The sequence below is a fragment of the Tenrec ecaudatus genome, chromosome 18 (genome assembly GCF_050624435.1).
Source record: "Tenrec ecaudatus isolate mTenEca1 chromosome 18, mTenEca1.hap1, whole genome shotgun sequence".
Classification (NCBI taxonomy): domain Eukaryota; kingdom Metazoa; phylum Chordata; class Mammalia; order Afrosoricida; family Tenrecidae; genus Tenrec; species Tenrec ecaudatus.
This window is the reverse complement of record NC_134547.1, coordinates 17,302,872-17,320,646: the sequence shown is the minus strand read 5'-3', so window position 1 is coordinate 17,320,646 and position 17,775 is coordinate 17,302,872. Positions and strand designations below refer to the sequence as shown.

At 52.6% G+C, this 17,775-nt stretch overlaps 1 protein-coding gene across 1 annotated transcript in view; it reads left to right on the top strand.

Moving 5' to 3' along the window:
• AXL (AXL receptor tyrosine kinase) overlaps positions 1-17,775 on the top strand; it is a 43,252-nt gene that overhangs the window by 16,779 nt on the left and 8,698 nt on the right. Inside the window, exons 9-17 of the mRNA XM_075537744.1 lie at positions 881-1,031; positions 1,245-1,271; positions 3,360-3,492; positions 3,775-3,866; positions 6,428-6,523; positions 6,680-6,757; positions 8,088-8,180; positions 8,865-8,986; positions 9,795-9,904. Coding sequence (XP_075393859.1) covers positions 881-1,031; positions 1,245-1,271; positions 3,360-3,492; positions 3,775-3,866; positions 6,428-6,523; positions 6,680-6,757; positions 8,088-8,180; positions 8,865-8,986; positions 9,795-9,904 — 902 coding nt within the window. The remainder of the gene's footprint in view (positions 1-880; positions 1,032-1,244; positions 1,272-3,359; positions 3,493-3,774; positions 3,867-6,427; positions 6,524-6,679; positions 6,758-8,087; positions 8,181-8,864; positions 8,987-9,794; positions 9,905-17,775) is intronic.

The window sequence follows — 17,775 nt, the reverse complement described above, 5'->3', positions numbered from 1 at the left end:
CGCAATGGAATTTTCCCACGATCTTTCTTGGAAAGCCCTCCTATTTGGAAAGGAGGCCCGGTGGCTCAGTAGCTAAGCGCTCAGCCACTAACGGAAACCCTTGGCGGCTTCTCGAAAAGGCTGCTGCTTCAAGTCCACCCGGAGGAACCCAGGAAGAAAGGCCTGGCTATTTGCTGCCGCACCATCCGCCATTGAAAACCCAACGGAACACAGTCTTACACGGACACACACCGGGTCATCTTGAGTCCGGTCCGCTCTGGGGCAAGCAGGCCTTACTGCCGCCAGGAGGATTCTGACTCATAGCAACCCTATCGGACAGCGTAGAGCTGCCCCTGGGCCTGGGGGTTTCCGAGGCTGGAGATCTTCACAGGAACAGAGAGCCTCGTCTTCATCCCCGAGGAGCGGTGGCAGGTTTCGAACGGCTGACTTTGCGGTTAGCAGTCGGTGGCTCGCTGTCCTATGGCCGTTTGACAGCAGAGTATAGCACACCAGCTTGAGAGAAGGGTGTCCTTGTCCTCGTTTGCACAGAGGCATTGTCCAGTGGCTACTGGCCTCCCTCAGAGCGGAGGGACAGGAAGTTCAGAGGGGCTGGGGCCAGGAGGGGAGGGCGAGTTACTCCTCCTGCTTGGGAAGCATTTCTTGAGCAGGAGGGTGTGCCAAGCACCACTCTGAGAAGTGGGGCCGCAGCATGGGGGTGGGGTGGGGGATGGGGAACTAGAGGTAGAAGGCGCTGAGAGCGAGAGGGGGAGGGCGGCGGCGGGGAGATGTCAGAGAGGAGGCCTGGGGATGGAGGAGAGGGCCTGAAGGAAGAAAATGAGCCATGGAGGCAGAGGGTGAAGGGTTGGGGGAATCGACCCCCATGTCCCCTCTGGACCTCCAGGTACTCATGGATGTCGGCCTGAAACAAGAGGTGACCCTGGAGCTGCGGAGGGAAGGCCTGGTGCCCAGCCTAACGGTGTCTGTGGCAGCCTACACAGCGGCGGGCGATGGGCCCTGGAGTCTCTCGGTGCCCCTGGAGCCCTGGCGCCGAGGTAACCCCAAAGCCACTTGTCATCCCCCTTCACCCCCGCCGACCTTGTTTCTCCTAGATACCCCTACTCACTGCCTGTATCTCTTAGTGGTATCCCCACCTACGCTCTGTTCCCACCCTGAACCAGCCCGCAAGCCTTCTTCACTCCCTCCGCCGTGTCCCCCCAGGCTCCCTCTCACTGAGCATGCCTCCCTTCTGTTCTCTCTCCTCACAGGGCCAGGACAACCAACTCACCAGCTGGGTAAGGGCCTCTACACCCCCTCTCCTTCCTTCCCACCTTCTCCAGCACCCAGCAAGAGCTCTCCAGCACACAGCAAGAGCTCTCATCTGCTCACAGACACTCTTGGCTTAGACCTGACCGGACGCTCAGACTCATCCCTCTGCCTCTCTACTTCTTAGATTCCTGAGTCCTTGGTGGAAGTGCCTAGAAAGACCCACGTACTGTAAACACTCAGTGACTGGTGGATGAATGATGGATGGATGGATGGATGGATGGATAGGTGAGTGGGTAGATGAATGGATGGATGAATGATGGATGGATAAGTGGGTGGGTAGATGAGTAGATGAATGAATAATGGATGGGTGGATAGGTGAGGGGGTAGATGAATAGATGGATGAATGATGGATGGATAGGTGGGTGGGTAGATGAATGATGGATGGATGGATGGATGGATGGATAGGTGGATGGGTAGATGAATGATGGATGGATGGGTAGATGAATAGATGAATGAATGATGGATGGATGGGTGGATGGATAGGTGGGAGAGTAGATGAATGGATGGATGAATGGTGGATGGGTAGATGAGTAGATGAATGATAAATGGATGGATGGATGGATGGATGGGCAGGTGGGTAGATGAATGGATGAATGAATGATGGGTGGATGGATAGGTGGGTGGGTAGATGAATAGATGAATGATGGATGAATAGGTGGGTGGGTAGATGAATGGATGAATGATGGATGGATGGATGGATGGATGGATGAATGATGGATGGATAGGTGGGTGGGTAGATGAATGATGTATGGATGGGTAGATGAATAGATGAATGAATGATGCATGGATCGATAGGTGGGTGGGTAGATGAATGGATGGATGATGATGGATGAATGGATAGAGGGTTGGGTGGATGATGGATTAATGGAATGGTGGGTGGTAGATGAATGGAAGGACAGACAGATGAATGGATGGATGGAGTATTCTCACCCATACCCATACATCTATCCCTCTCCTATATTTCTCAACACATTTTCAAACAATCCCTCCTCTATCTGTCCACCCTTCCTGGCACCGTCGTCATGGTCCATTCCTTATCACCCTGCCACCACCCCCGCCACTGTTCCCACGATTCCCCATGTGCCCTCCTACATGTCTTTCAGAGCTCACCCCACCCTCCCTCCACACTCACCCCCTCCTACCTCCCCCCGTGGCACACCCATACTTCTCTCCCCTGAGTTGACAAACGCTGCACTTTTGACACACTCACCACGGATTCCACACTTCAGAGACGCTGCCCAATTTCCAGTCCATCCTGTCTACACGCATTCCCTACTTCTTCAGCGTGATTCCTTGGCCCTTCCCAAATGTTCACTCATCCCAGTGTGCCCACACACTCATGACAAGCTCCTCAAACACACAGCCCACCACCGGTCTTTATTCCTGACACTCCATCATTGCTTGCGACCCTTTCCATCCTTCTCACCCTACCCTGCCCCCTGACACGCCCACTGGGCCCTCCTCTCACATCACGGTCATCCCCACCCAGCCCACTCCTGGGGTGTGAAACCCCTTGAACGCTCACTCACCTCTCGCAGACTCCTCCAGTGCACACCCACTGCATCCTTCTGCACACTTATTTCACTCTCATTCCGTGATTCAGGCAACCCTTCCATCATCCATGTGAGCCAACCAAAAATAGTCTTTCCTCCTTTATCCCACGGCCCTCACGCCAGGCACACTTTGGCACGTGCTCCGTGGCACACGGCCTCCAGGGTGCTCCCCTGCTCCCTTGTCCTCCCACACCCGAGTCCCCCAATGCATCGCACGTCCAAGCGACACGCATTCTCACTGAGTTGAGATATGCTCAGAGCCATGGGGTGCTCACCCCGCCTGCCTTGTACAGTCACCAAACCCACCCCACACCACTTCCACCCCGCCTCCAGTGCCCACCTCTGAGTCACTGGTCCGCCTCAGTTTCAGACGCATCCACTTCCGTGCCCACTCACAGTCGTCGCCGCCCCGGCCCCGCCCAGTCTCCGCAGACATGCCCATGCATCCTGCCCATAGCCCATCCAATATGTCCTCGCCTTTTCGGTCTCGTCCCGCGACAGTGAGCGAGCCCCCGGCCCCCGCCTTCTCGTGGCCCTGGTGGTATGTACTACTGGGAGCAGTGGTGGCCGCTGCCTGTGTCCTCATCTTGGCGTTGTTCCTCATTCACCGCCGGAAGAAGGAGACCCGCTATGGGTGAGTTGAAACCCTGCGGAGTGCCACTGTGGGCTAAGATGGACAGGCTGGAGGCAGAGAGACCAGCGAGGTGGGGGGGGAGGCAGGAGGGCTGACCAAGAGCCCCAATAAGGGCAGAGAAGGTCCCAGAGAATCAGCAGAAAGGTGGAAGAGGGTGGTCCAGGTGCCCCGCAAACGCCAGAAGAGAAAGTGGGGGAGGTGTAGGGTTGAGACGGTGCTGGTAGAACGAGAAGACCAGCCACGTGGTCCTTCCCGTCCTCATTTTCTACCCGTTCTCCTCAGGGAAGTGTTTGAGCCAACAGTGGAGAGGGGTGAACTGGTGGTCAGGTACCGCGTTCGCAAGTCTTACAGTCGCCGGACCACTGAAGCCACCTGTAAGTGAACCCCATGACTCCCTGTCAGGCTGGGGGCAAAGAGTGTTAAACCCTGAGCCTTCTGGGTCTCTGTAGAAGCATGAGCTGGCCAAAAGATTCTGACCATCTTGGACCACTAAACACCTCCGAGGCACTCGTAGGAATCAGGGAATTGCAAAAGCGCACAGAACCTTAGGATGGCAGAATCTTATTTTCCATGGTTGTGTTGACGTAGGACCCACTTCCCATCCAGCTCAATGGTTTAGACGTGACGAGTTGTATAAAGCATGACAGAATATGAGCTATCATAAATCTTAGACACACTCACCCCCACCGTCGCTGGGGCGCAGAACAATGGAATGAAGGAGGAGGAGGAAGAGGGGGAAGAGACCAAATTACAACCATGATGACGAAACGCAACGATGACCGTGTCCACGATGACAAGGAGAGGGTGCTGATGTGCTCGAGGATGATGTTGAGTTGACATGAAGAGAATGACGAAACGACAATGATGATGATGATGATGTTAGGGTGATGATGATGATGTCAGCCAACCCAAACCAAGCTCACTGCCCTCTGACTCCTGGCGTCCCCATCGGACAGAGTAGAACTACCCCTGCGGATTCCTTAGACTGCAGTCGTTTACAAGAGTAGAAAGCCTCGTTTTTTCTCCCTCGGAGGGGCTGGTATGTTCAGATGGCCGACCTTGAGGACCGCAACCCAGCCCGACCTTGAGGACCGCAACCCAACAAGCAACCACCATGCCACCAGGGCTCCCTCGAGGTGGCAACAGAATCTTAGCCTTCAGGATATCTTAGCCCTGCAGACTCTTGATTGTAGATAGAGGGACTATCCCAGCCAATGAGGAACCTCAGAGGCCACCCAGTCAGATCGCCTCATTTTCCCAGTCCGGCAAACTAAAGTCCAGAAAGAAGAGACGGAGTTAGATCTCTTTCTAGCACACAGGGAGAAGCCAGCTGCGGTCCCAGCGGGGCGTTTGAAAGGGGCTGGGAAAGACATTTATCCAAGAGAAGGAAGAGGAAGCCAGGAGGTCGCAGTCATCCAGTGGGATGAGACACAGCAGTAGTCCTCAAAGTGTGAGCCAGGTTCCCTGGGGCCCCCAAGGGGGACTGTGAGGGTCAAGTGTATTTTCACGAGGATACTAAGATGTTCTTTGCCCCTTTCACGCTCCTTCCCTCATGAGCATTCAGGGGAGCGCTCAGTTTTCCAGGGCTTCCTGGTGTTTGATGACGCCATTGCCCGAGGACTGTCCCAGTCTTGTCATTTCAAAGCCCTTGTTTCCAGTATGAGTACAGCGCAGTGTCGACCTGTCCATCTCCCATAAACAAAAGCTCTTTGTAGCCTTGAGGAGGGTCAAGGCTGTCCAGGGGTCCCAAGACGAATACGTTTGAGAAGTGTTGTTTCGCAACAGCCAGAATGCATGAAGTACAACCCACACGACAGCCGCACCTGATCATGATGTCATTACACATAGCAGTAAGGGACTGAATCCAGCATTGAAAAAAAAAGAATTAAAATTTTTGAGACTTTGTGGGAGAAAGATGGGGCTTTTACTCCCATAAAGAATCACAATCTTGGAAACTCACAGCTGCAGTTCTACCGTCTAGGGTCGCTATGAGTTAGCATCAGCTCAGTGACAGTGAGTTTGGTTTTGGTTTATGAAACTGTATTGCAAGACAGAAATGAAAGAGCATGCTCGGGAAAGTTGGTGACCGCTGGGAAGGCAGATAGGTAGGTCATGGACCGCTCTTGACCTGGGTGAATGGCTTGAATTGATCATTTGGGGGAAAGTTGAGGTTTGGTTTCAAAACAAAACAAAATGCAGAATTATTTCAGTATTTGTCTTAGGCAGGCCTCTCTAGAAAAGCAAAACCAGTGACGTGTATACATGTATGTACAAAAGAGAAGTTTATAACAGGAGAATGACTCACGCTAGCAATAGGCAAGTTCCAAGCCTGCTGTCAGATGTTAGGCTGGAGGCTTCTACTGACAAGCATAGCTGTAGGAGGGGCTGGTAAACCAAGATCAGAGGAAGATGACAGGCTTGTAGCTGCAGGGGCCACTGCATCCAAGGTCAACCAGTCAGATGGCAAGCCTCCAACCACTCCCAGTACCAGTAGGCAATATGGCAGGCAATTCATTGGCTCAAGTCCAAAGAACTGGAGGTTGGTGAGCCAGATGCAGAATCCAGACCCAGCCAAAAAAAAAAGCAAGCAAGCTTTCCACAGTATCTACTTATGTTAGGAGCAAGTCACACCCCGGGGAGACTTCCTATCAATTGATTGGATCCAGGCTGTGATCTGAGTAAAGGGTGTTGCATTCCACCCTAATTTTCCTACAACTGATTGGCTGCTCATGGCAGATCCCATTACGGAAGTGATTACTTTGTGCTAGATCACATCATGGGGAGTGACTAGGTCCTAACTCCAAAACCATGGGGCATCCTCGCCCAGTCCAGTGGACACAAAACGTAACTCTCACATGGGTGGATCCCTGCTAATAAGTGTCACCTGAACGTCCACCCTGCCTCGTGACTCTGTCCATTGCCACTCTCTCTGCAGTGAACAGCCTGGGCATCAGTGAGGAACTGAAGGAGAAGTTGCGGGATGTGATGGTGGACCGGCATAAGGTGGCCTTGGGGAAGACCCTGGGGGAAGGTGAGGCCTGTAAGCATGTTGTCGCCCAACACACACACACACACACACCATTAACCTGAACCTTGAGGTCCTTCACTTCCCCTCCAGGACCCAACCACAAGAAATGTAGTGCCCAGAGCGCCCCTGAGATCAGTGTTTTCCTCTCACCCTCCACAGGGGAGTTTGGAGCTGTTATGGAAGGACAGCTGAACCAGGATGACTCGATACTCAAAGTGGCAGTGAAGACCATGAAGAGTGAGTCTGTGCGTGCGTGCGTGCATGCGTGCACACAAAGGGGACCCCTCCCCTCCCCTCCAGCCCTCCTCCCTGTGCCACCAAGGAGGCAAGAGAGCAGAAATGCTCGTGGAAAATTAGCCCGATCGTAGAACCCCAGTGTTTGCAGAGTGGAAACGGAGTCCACGGCAGGTACTGGTGATGGGGCTACCACATAGCACATCAGGGAGGCCTGCTGGGATCTGAAGACCAAAGAGTTAGGAGTTACCCCGTGGGAGCTAGAAACATGGAGAAGTAGCCACTGCCAAGGCCATACCCCAAGTGCAAAGAGAAAGGGTGAAATACCCTGGTTTATCTTCCTCCCGTCCACCCACCTGCTGATTTTCCATCGGCGTCCGCCTTTGGCAGACTCCATAAGAGCCCAGTCCTAAAGGGAGTCTGGGACATGTAATTTTCACGGGTAGGTCCCCCGTGACACACAGCAGAACAGGGAAAGGAGGCACCGGCTTTATCACGTGGCAACTGTGTTATCGTATGCACGTGCCGTTCCCTTTCTGAGCCAAAGAAGGATCATTACGTCCCAACCTTCTAGGATTCTTGCGAGGCAAGCGCTTAGCGCAGAAGGGGTGCACGGCTATTCGTGTGTAAGGGCTGCATTGTCTACATCGTCGGAGAGGGCAGGAGGCAGTCTAGGGTCACACAGCACAGAGCGTCCAGGGCGAAGCCCCGACCACACAGGGAAGGAGAAACAGGTAGGCTCAGGCTGGGCTTGGAGGAGAGAGAAGAATGATCGGGGTAAGAATCTTTGGGCTCTGGAGCAAAACCGGCAGTGCAGTGGTTACATGTTGGGCTACTAACGGGATGGTAAGCAGTTGGGAGGCACCAGCCACCCACAGGAGAAAGACTTCCATGTCTTGAAAACTCACAGGGGGTTCTACCCCGTCCTGTGGAATCACTAGGAGTTGGAATTGATTCGATGGCAGGGAGCCTTTGTTTCTTTGTTCTTCTGCTTCATTTCTTTGTTCTTCTGCTTCATAACTCCTCTTCCTCCCTCCATCTGACCCGCTGGGCAACCTGGGGCAGGTCGCTTTGCCTCCATGAGTTACCGTGCAGTGCGCCCTGAGGCCGTTCCCTGTCCTTTCTGTGCCTTGGTTTCCTCATCTCTAAAATGGGTTTCAGAAGAGCAGCAGGTTCAGAGCGCGGAGTAAGTTCACCTGTCTAGCACTGCAGAAGGCACCTGGCACTCCTGTCTGAGGAAGATGAGAGGACGGTGGCAGTGATGCAAGAGAGGAGGGGGCTGGAGTCCTCTCGCTCACTCTCTCCTCTCCTCACCCCCCCCTCCCACCCCCAGTTGCCATCTGCACGAGGTCGGAGCTGGAGGACTTCCTGAGTGAGGCGGTGTGCATGAAGGAGTTTGACCACCCCAACGTCATGAGGCTCCTCGGTGAGACAGGGGCTTTCCCTGCCCTGTAGATGAGCCCTGGTGGCACTGACCAGTAAGAGTTGGGTGGCTAACAGCAAGGTTGGCAGTTCAAACCCAGCAGCTGCTCTGTGGGAGAAAGGGGAGGCTGTCTGCGTGCGTCTATAAAGATTGACAGCCTCAGAAATCCTGGCAGTGGTTGTGGGTCCTGGGCCCATAAGGAGCTCCTGGTGGTGTAGGGGATTAAGCGTTCAGGGCTGTTCAGCACGTGCAGTCTGCATCCATGAAGAGTTCAAAAACCCCACGGGGCAGGCCTCTTCTGTCCTGCAGGATCTCTGTGCCAGAATCCAGGCCTCAGCTTTTGGGTCCAGAGCCCATCAGAGGGAACCAACACCCAACCTTGAAGTTTCCTGGCCTCCCCCCTCCTTCCCTCCTTCGACTCTCTCCCAGCTTGGAATGTGACCTCTGACTTTTCCCAGAAATAGCTGAGGCTCCCCGGGAGGGCTGGCAAACATCCCTGGGAACCGATGCTGGAAATGGCATCTCAGGAAGCCTAGTCCTTGCCACTGCCCCCTCCCCAATTCCAATGCCAGGTTTTGGAGGTGGCAGGGGAAGCGGAGGGAGCCAGGAGCCAGAGCGCCCAGCTGGGAAGTGGGCATAGCTTCTTGAGTTGCATACCTCCAATGTCTGATGGGGGGGGGCACTCAGGGGTCTGTTTCCAGGGCTCTGAACGAGAGGGCTTCCCAGCACCGGTGGTCATCCTGCCTTTCATGAAACACGGCGACCTTCACAGTTTCTTGCTCTACTCACGACTCGGGGACCAGCCAGTGGTAAGGGGCAGGCCACAGCCCAGGCTCTGCTCAGCGCGCCGCCCCCCTCCCCACCCGTGCACTTGTGCACTTGCAGAGCTGAGCGGGCGCCTGCTCACAGCCAGGAAGGTCAGGGTCACAGAGAGCTACTAAGCTCTTCCAAAGTTAACCTTCAAGGCCCTCAATGAATACATCCATTAACAAGATGATTGAAATGCATTGGGGGAAACCCAGTAGGAGAGATCCTGGAATCCATCGGCAGGGGGCCAGGCAATTAGTTTGGGTGGACAGGGGAAAGACCTCAGGCGGGAGGTGACCTTGACCACTGAGGCAGCTGGGGGCGGGGCGGGAGGGCTGGGCGAGCCTGGCTTCTTTGAGGAGCAGGAAAGAGCCTGTTGATTGGGGTGACTGGGGTGTATGCCAAGGGCCAGCTCCACAGGAGATCAAGTCAGAGAGGGAGGCCAGAGACAATTATATAACCACACACGGTGTGAGTGCCCAGCCGTCAACCACGCCACCCAGAGGCTCCTCAGAAGAAAGGTCTGGTGATCTGCCTCTGAACAAGCAGCCCTGAAACCCCAAAAGAACCCTACACACCACAGTGGTACCTGCCGCCCAGGGGGTGACCAGAAGTCAGAATCCATCCCAATCCATTCTGTGTTCGTTGGTTTTCGAGACCACAGAAAGGGTTGTAATTTAATATTGGGAGCCAGGGGAAAACAACTGCTGAGCAGAGCCGGGCACACGGGGAGGGAAGGGTGGGGGGTGGGGGTTGTTTCTCAGGGCCTGTGTTGACCTCTGGTGCCCCCCCCCCCGCCCTGGCCCCCAGTTCCTGCCCACTCAGATGCTGGTGAAGTTCATGACCGACATCGCCAGTGGCATGGAGTATCTGAGCACCAAGAGATTCATCCACCGGGACCTGGCGGCCAGGAACTGCATGTGAGTGTCTAGCCCGCCTGCGACCAGAACTCAGGACTGGGAAAGTTTGTCTGCACAAGAGTCAGGGTGTTTCTTCCTGGAGGAGATGGGCTCCGGATGTGATCTGTTGAAGGATTTGGATGTTGTCTTAGGTGGTCTAGCGGGTCACCTGTTGGGCTGGTAACCTCAAGGTCAGGAGTTCAAAACCAGGGGCTGCTTTGCCCTTGCAGGAGACAATGGATGCTTTCCATTCCCTTAAAGACATAAACCAAACAAAACAACAAAACCCCCTCCATACCATCAGGTCGATGCTGACTCATAGTGACCCTAGAGGACTGGGGTAGAACTGCCCCTGTGAGTTTCTGAGACTGGAACTCTTTACCGGAATAGAAAACTGAAAACCACTGCCACTGAGTCAGTGCTGACTCCTCTCTCTCTCTCTCTCTCTCTCTCTCTCTCTCTCTCTCTCTCTCTCTCTCTCTCTCTCTCTCTCTCTCTCTCTCACACACACACACACACACACACACCTGTGGGTTTCCGAGACTGTAACTGCTTACAGAAGTAGAAAGCCCCTCTTTCTCCCGCAGAGTGGCTGGTGATTTCGAACCGCTGACCCCAAGCGGCCCAACTCTTAACCACTATGCCACCAGAGAGGGCAGCCTCAGAAACCCACAGGGGCAATGCTACCACGTCCTCTAGGGTCCCTATGAGTCGGCCATCTACTAGACAGCAAGGAGTCTGTCAGTTCTCTCAGGCTTCTGTGACAGAAATAACCACAAGAAGGCGGCTTTTAACCAATAGCCATTTTCTCCCTGTGCTGAAGGCTAGAAGTTCCAATTGATCCAGGTTCTAAGCCAGGAGGGTTCTGGGGGGAAGATCCAGAGCAGTTTCCAAAAACTGATGGAAACATGAGCAACAAGAGAGAGTTTCCACATACTTTGCTCAGAAGCTCTTCCTGCCTGTCTTTTTGAACTTCTTTCTCTCGGTGCCTTGGCTGTTTTCACGTGGCATCTTGTTTCCCGGGTGCCTGGTGGCGCAGGAGTTAGAGCGCTCAGCTGCTAATCAAAGTGTCTCAACCCCACCCCAGCCACTTCCTGGGAGAACGACTTAGCTGTCAGCTTTCTGGCACAACCCTCTGGGTAGTTCACCTGGGGCCTGCAGGGTCATGTGGCTGAGAATGGCCTCACCAGGTCTCTGTCCCCAGGCTGCTCCTCATGTCACTCAGCAGCATCTAGGTTTCGGACACAACTATAAGATGCCCTGGTAGCAATTCGGGTTAAGTGTGGGGCTGCTAAAGGTCAAAGTCAAACCCCCTGTCACCAAGTCAGGGGTGACTCAGAGATGCTGTAGGACCAGGTAGAACTTGCCCCTGAGGATTTCCAACACTGTAATTCGTTTCCCCCCCACCCCTTCTTTTTTTAATAAGGTATTTTTTAACAACTTCACCAACATACAATTCACATGTCGTTGCTGTCAATGGTTCCGTCACATTCATACGGGTTGTGCCACCATCAGTACAGTCAAGTCCAGTCTATTTCTTCTTCTTTTTCCTCATTCTTGTTGGCTCCCTATTTCCTGCCATCCCCCCTACCCGGCTTGTCCCTTTGAAGCTGTTGTTGTCTCTCTAGGTTTACCTAACCTGGGTTTCATGTAGCAAATCCTACAAAATCAAGACAGCATACAGATAAATGACCCACGACAGTGATGCGATGAATCAAAAAAAAAATCCTCCATCCATAGCTAACGGCAGAAAATACTCAAAACAGGAGCAGCTCAAGATCACCGACTAGTGCCAACACTGTCACTCTACCTTCCTCCTGCCGCAACCCTCTCATACAGTTCCCCATGTGGTGGTGACGCCAACCGTACAATTATTGTCTTTGCTGCTTCATCGCTGTCATTTTGCTACTGTTATAAATCGGGCGACTCCTGTGAAAGAAGCTTTCGACCCCCAAAGGGGTCACCACCCACAGGTTGCGAACCGCTGCTCTAACAGTAACCCACCAACTCCGTCACTCTTGACAGGAATAGAAAGCTGTCTTTCTCCAACTGCTGATCAGGCAGTCAGCCACCCAACGGGGAACCACTCCACCACCAAGGCTGGCAGTTTAGACCCCCCAGGGGCTCCGAGGGAGAAAGATGAGGTTCTCTCTGATCCTGGAAAGAGTGACCTTCTTGGACACCATATCCCCCCCCCCCGCTGGAGCAGTTCTGCTGTCCCAGAGGATCCCTGTGAGTCTGCACTGATTCACGGCAGTTGGCTGGTTCCGTTTGGGTTGGTTTTTACACAGCGATAGGGAGCCCCTGGTGGTGCGGTGGGTGAACACTGGGCTGTGGGGCCTAAAGATGGGCGTTTCAAACCCACCTGCCGCTCTGTGAGACAGAGACGAGGCTGTCTGCTGCTGTTCAGTCGGGTCTCTCTCAGGACCCCACTTGAAAGCAGTGGGTTTGGGTGGGGCTTTCCACCACCCTAGTGGAAAATCTTCACAAAACCCTAATAGTGAGGGGGAAAAAAAACAAGTTTTGTTCGGCATATGACGATTACAGAGAAAAAAGAGGTCAGAAATGGGCTGATAGCACCATCTAAGCTATGTCTGATCAAATATGAAGAGTCTCATATAGAGAGTATAGGGAGCCCTGGTGGCCTATAGTGGTTCTGTGTTGGACTGCTAACAGCAAGGTCAGCAGTTCGAAACCCATCAGCTGCTCCTCAGGGAGAAAGATAAGGCTTTCTAGTCCAGTAAAGAGTGACAGTCTTGGAAACGCCCTGGGGAAGTTCAGCCATGTCCTGTAGGGTCCAAGAGTCTGAATTGACTGGATGGCAGTGAATTAGGTTCTTTGAAATATTGTAATGGAGGCACTCCAGGGGAGCCTTTTGTTGAGGCAGCAGGCAGAATTGGAAAAGACAAAGGAGGAGCTAGCCTTCTTCTATTTACAAGTCTTAGTCCTGAAGGGGATTCCCTGACCTGCCCTCCTCAAGTTCATCCTCTTTTCCAAGGCAAACCTGCCCCTCCCTGCCTTCTGGGAAAGCCCAGAAGATTGCCCCATGCCTCCCTGTCTCTCAAGATCTCACCGGCTTAGAAATTTGGCAGTCCCAAAGGGAATGTGGGGTGCTCAGGAGGGCGGTAGGACTCCCTCTACCAGGGTTTCGGATGAAACTGGGGCTTTTGGGGGGCAAATGGGGGAGCCACTAAAGCCACACTGGTCTCCCTAATGAATATAACAAAGGACTCACACACACACACACACACACACACACACACATACACTCCGCCCCCTAGGATGACATCCACAGGTCTATACTGTGTTTTGGATTCGAACACAAAGTGAGGATGCCATTTCCTCCATAACCAACGTGGAGAGGGCACAGACCAGAGGGCAGGCCTAGGAGGGCAGCATGAGGGGACAAAGGGGCCGCCTGATGAGGGTATGAAGCCTCGTGATGAGGGGTAGTAACGGGGAACCCCACCTCTGTGCCCCGCCCCCCACATTGAAGAGTCTGTTGGGATTGCTGTTGGCAGAGACCACCGGTGGGGCGCACACAGGATAAGGTGACAGTACATCCACCCCCTAGACTCTTCGCCGTGTTCTGTGTGCTGGACCCCTGTTCTCCAGTTAGACTCCTTTCACAAGACATGGGCGTGTTCATCACTCCCGAGAGTATGGGTGTGGGAATTTCCATTTTCCCACCAGCTTTTGGCTTGGAGAAGTTTCAGTGTTCCTGAGAAGTTGAGAGAACTGCCTAAGGGGCCTGCATTCACCCTCCTGGGTGACATTTTGTATTGTCCTCTCTCTCCACCCTCGAGCTCTCCCTTCAACTATTCCACAGTAAGTGCCTCAGCGATGGCAGCTTCTCACCATCCATCCCACCAAGGCCACGGCCAGCTTCGCTTCACAGTAAGCGCTTCCTGCCCCAAAGAACACTCACAGCCTTCCAGCCGATTCAGACTGATAGCGACTCTATAGCACAGGGGCCTGTCCCGGCTGGGTTCCCGAGGCTGTATGTTTTTACGGGAGCAGAAAGCTCCGATTTCCTCCCAAGGAATGACTGGGCTTGCCCCTAAGGAACCACAGTTCATCTCCCCTCAGTGCATTAACCTTCATTCTACAGCCTCACCTAATGGCCACCATATTCCAATTCTTCCCCTGATCCCCAAATGCCTCTTTCCCCCTCCAAACCCATTGCCCGTTGACTCCATTCCGAAGTGTGAGCGATGCTATCGTGCTGCACAGAACTGCTTCAAAGAGCCCTGGTGGCATTGTGGTTACTTGCTGGGCCGCACTAACCGCAAGGTCAGCCGTTTGAAACCACCAGCCCCCTCCTGAGAAAATGAGGCTTTCTACTCCTGTAAAGAGTTACCGTCTCAGAAACCCCCAGGCAGTTCTGCCCTGACTTTTTCAGTTTGGTGAGTTGAGCAATCTGCTTCTGGAAAGGTTCAACATCAAAACAAAACCCACTTCAACTCTTAGTGACCTCATCAGAGCGTACCTGGATGGCTTCCTACGGGGTCCGAGGCTGATCTTCTGTTTGGAAGCCTTCTGCCTCATCTGTGTTCTACGGAGCGGCTGGTGGGCTCCAACCACACACCTTGCTGTTAGCCCCCCACCCCCCCAATGCCTCACCCACTGCACCACCAGGGATCCTCAGAAACACGCTCTGTGAAAATGACAGCCTCAGACCTCCCTGGGGCAGGTACCTTCAAGTCAGTTCTGACTCAGAGATACCCCGTGTACAAGATTGGGACATTGCTTAGCCCTACGCCATTCTCACAATCGTGGTTGGGTTTGAGGCCATGGTTACAGCCACTGTGCTGTAACCCTCTCGTTGAGGGTCTTCGGTTCCATGGACCGTCGTCTGTTTTTTGTGTGTGTGTGCCGAAACGCGGGAACGAACCAGACCGTCGTCTGTTTTACCAAGCCCGATGCGCTTGACTGTTTAACCAAGCCTGATGCCCTTTCCCACTGACCGGTCTTTCCTGACAACGTGCCCAAAGGCCGTTAGACAACGCTTTGCTATCCTCACTTCTAAGTAGCAGTGTGATTGTGCTTTCTCCGAGACACGTGTGTTTGTTCTTCTGGTAGCCATGTTCCATATTCCTCTCTGCCAACAAAATCATTCAAATGCAGGGGGAGAAAATCCTATGGGGCATTTCTCTCACAAACTGAACCATCAGCTCAGAGCGACCCTCTAGAGCAGAGCGAAGGGGAACTGCCCTTGTGAGGGTGTGAGGTTGTAAAATCTTTACTGGAGTAGAAAACCTCATCGGTCTCCCATAAATTGGCTGGTAGGTTTGAACTGCTGACCTTGAGGTTAGCAGCTCAATGCAGAACCCACTATATTATTGTGACTCCTCCCCATGACAAAGCCTTTTTATTTCCTAATCACACACTCTCTCTAATTTCTTGGGTCTTTACATTTTTTTTCTATTGTGGTGAAATATATGTAGCCTGATATTCTAACCATTCTTATGCATCCAACTAAGTGACACTAACTACACTCATCATAATTCATTTCCAAATGTTTACATCACCCTTAAAAACTCCACCACCTTGGTAAAACCTGCCCAGCTTCACCACAAGGGAATCTTGGGTTCTGTGCATTGGCCTCTTCTTGCTGTTTCCCACGGGGGTCATCCCATGTGCCCTTTTTATAAGCTCTATCCATCTGGTAGCATGTATCCCCCCAAACGTCCTTCATCGCTAATTTCACCTCCTGCCCCCAATCAGCATCTAATCAAGATTCCCACTTTGCATTTGGTTGTTACGCCCTTTTGAAAATCCCACTGCCACCCAGTCAATTCAGAACTAAGAAACCAAACTAAATGCCATCGAGTCAATTCTGATTCATAGCGACCCCATTGGAGAAGATAGAACTGCCCCCCGTGAGTTTTTAAGGCTGAAACTCTTCACAGAGATAGAAAGCCTCGTCTCGCTACTTCGGAGTGGCTGGTGGTTTCGAACGGCTGACCTTGCAGGTAGCATCCCAACTTGTAACCACTACGCCACCAGGGATCCTTACTAAGACTAGTAGTGACCCTATAAATTGGGCTTTCAAGAGTGCAAGCCTGGACTTGAGCAGACAGCCTCATCTTTCTCCCTTGGAGCAGCTGGTGGGTTTGAACCACCAACCTTGTGGTTAGCAGACCGTAAACCTTTTTCATCTCTATTAATCTAGAACCACCCCACCACCTTTTGTATTTGTAAGGCACATTGTTCTGAAGAGGTCAGGCCTGCTTTTTGGCAGAGTTATCCTGCAGCCAAATTGGGTCCATTTCCCTGCAGTGGTGTTTGTCTGGTACACAGAAACCTCCCTCTCCTCCTGTGTCTAAAAGCTTGACTACATTCCATCTAAAACGCGAGTCTCGTTGTTAATTTATTTCTTTCACTCGGCTGATCCCTGTCCAGACCCTGAGAATACTGAGAACCAGGGTGGACTATCAAGCCTTATGGATCTATAGTGCTTTCCTTGAATTGTTAAAATAGTGAAAGACATCCTTACCACTTGGCAACGGGCTACTACCCCAAGGCTCCCACGTGCCCCACTGCTGTCACCCTTACATGCCTTTCCACCCCTGGACCCACCCCTGGACGCAGAAATTAAAGAAGTAAAGCAATTTCCTTCCTCTAGTCTGGACCGGGGTGAGGGCTGAAGAGATGGGTTCCCATCCCAAGTCACCAGAATCAGTTTTCACAGTGTCAGTGCCGGTCATGGCAATCGTGTAGGGGTCAGAGTAGGATGGCCCTCCATAGGACTTTTCAATGGCCCCTTGTCAGAAGTAGTCGCCAGGCCTTTCTTCCAAGGTACCGCTGAGTAGACCCAAACCTCCAACCTTGTCATGAGTAGCCAAGGATGAGAACCTTTGCATCACCCAGGGACTCCAGTCCAAGGATGGTTTCTAGCATATCCAGGGGCCTCCCGGCTCTATCCTCGTGGCTCATTGCCTTACCTGCAAATCTTCGACTCTTTGAAAAACAATCCCAGCAATCCCAGTCGGATTCAAGAATCAGGAGTCTCCTGTTCATATCAAGCACAGAAACAAGCAGAGGTCATAGGAGCTTGTTGGGGGTGAAGATTCTGCATACATGCTCTTGGAGGAGTGGGTCCTGGAAGGGCACCTTGGGATGCCCTGGTTTGTGTTTTCTAGGTGCGGACCACTTGGCTTTGGCTCATAGCAACCATGAGTGCAGCAGAACTAAACCCCTCCCTGTCCTGCTCCCCCTGCACCATGGTTGTCATATGTCAGCCCATGGTTGTAGCCACTGTATCAGTCCATCTCATCGAGGGACTTCCTCTTGGTTACTCCTTGGACTGCTACCTGCAAGGTCAGGAGTTCGCCAACTCACAGGGGCAGGTCTACCCTGTCCTACAGAGTCACTGTGAGTCAGAATTGAGTCCATGGAAGTGAGTTTGGTTGTTGTTGTTTTTGGCTTGGCTTTGACTTTACTAAGCACGATGTCCTTCCTTTTCCAGGGACTGGTCCCTCCTGATATCAGTCCAAAGTACACACCGCAGTCTCTCTATCTTCCCTAGTCTAAAGAACAGTCTGATGTACTGATTCCAAAACACATTTGTTTGCTCTCCTGGCAGTCCATGGTACTTTCCATTTCTTCGCCCAACATCATCATTCACCTGTGTCAATTCTTCTGTGGTCTTCTTTATTCTTTGATCCACTTTCACATGCATATGAGATGACTGAAAATCCCATGGCTTGGGTCAGGGCCACCTTAGTCCTCAAAGGGACATTCTTGTTCTTCAACACTTCCAACAGGTTTTGTGCAGCAGATTTGCCCAGTATAATATGTCCTGCGATTTCGGGGCTGCTCCTTCCATGAGTGTTTATTGTGGAGCCAATCAAAAGTAAATCCTTGGCAACCTCAATCTTCTTTTCTGT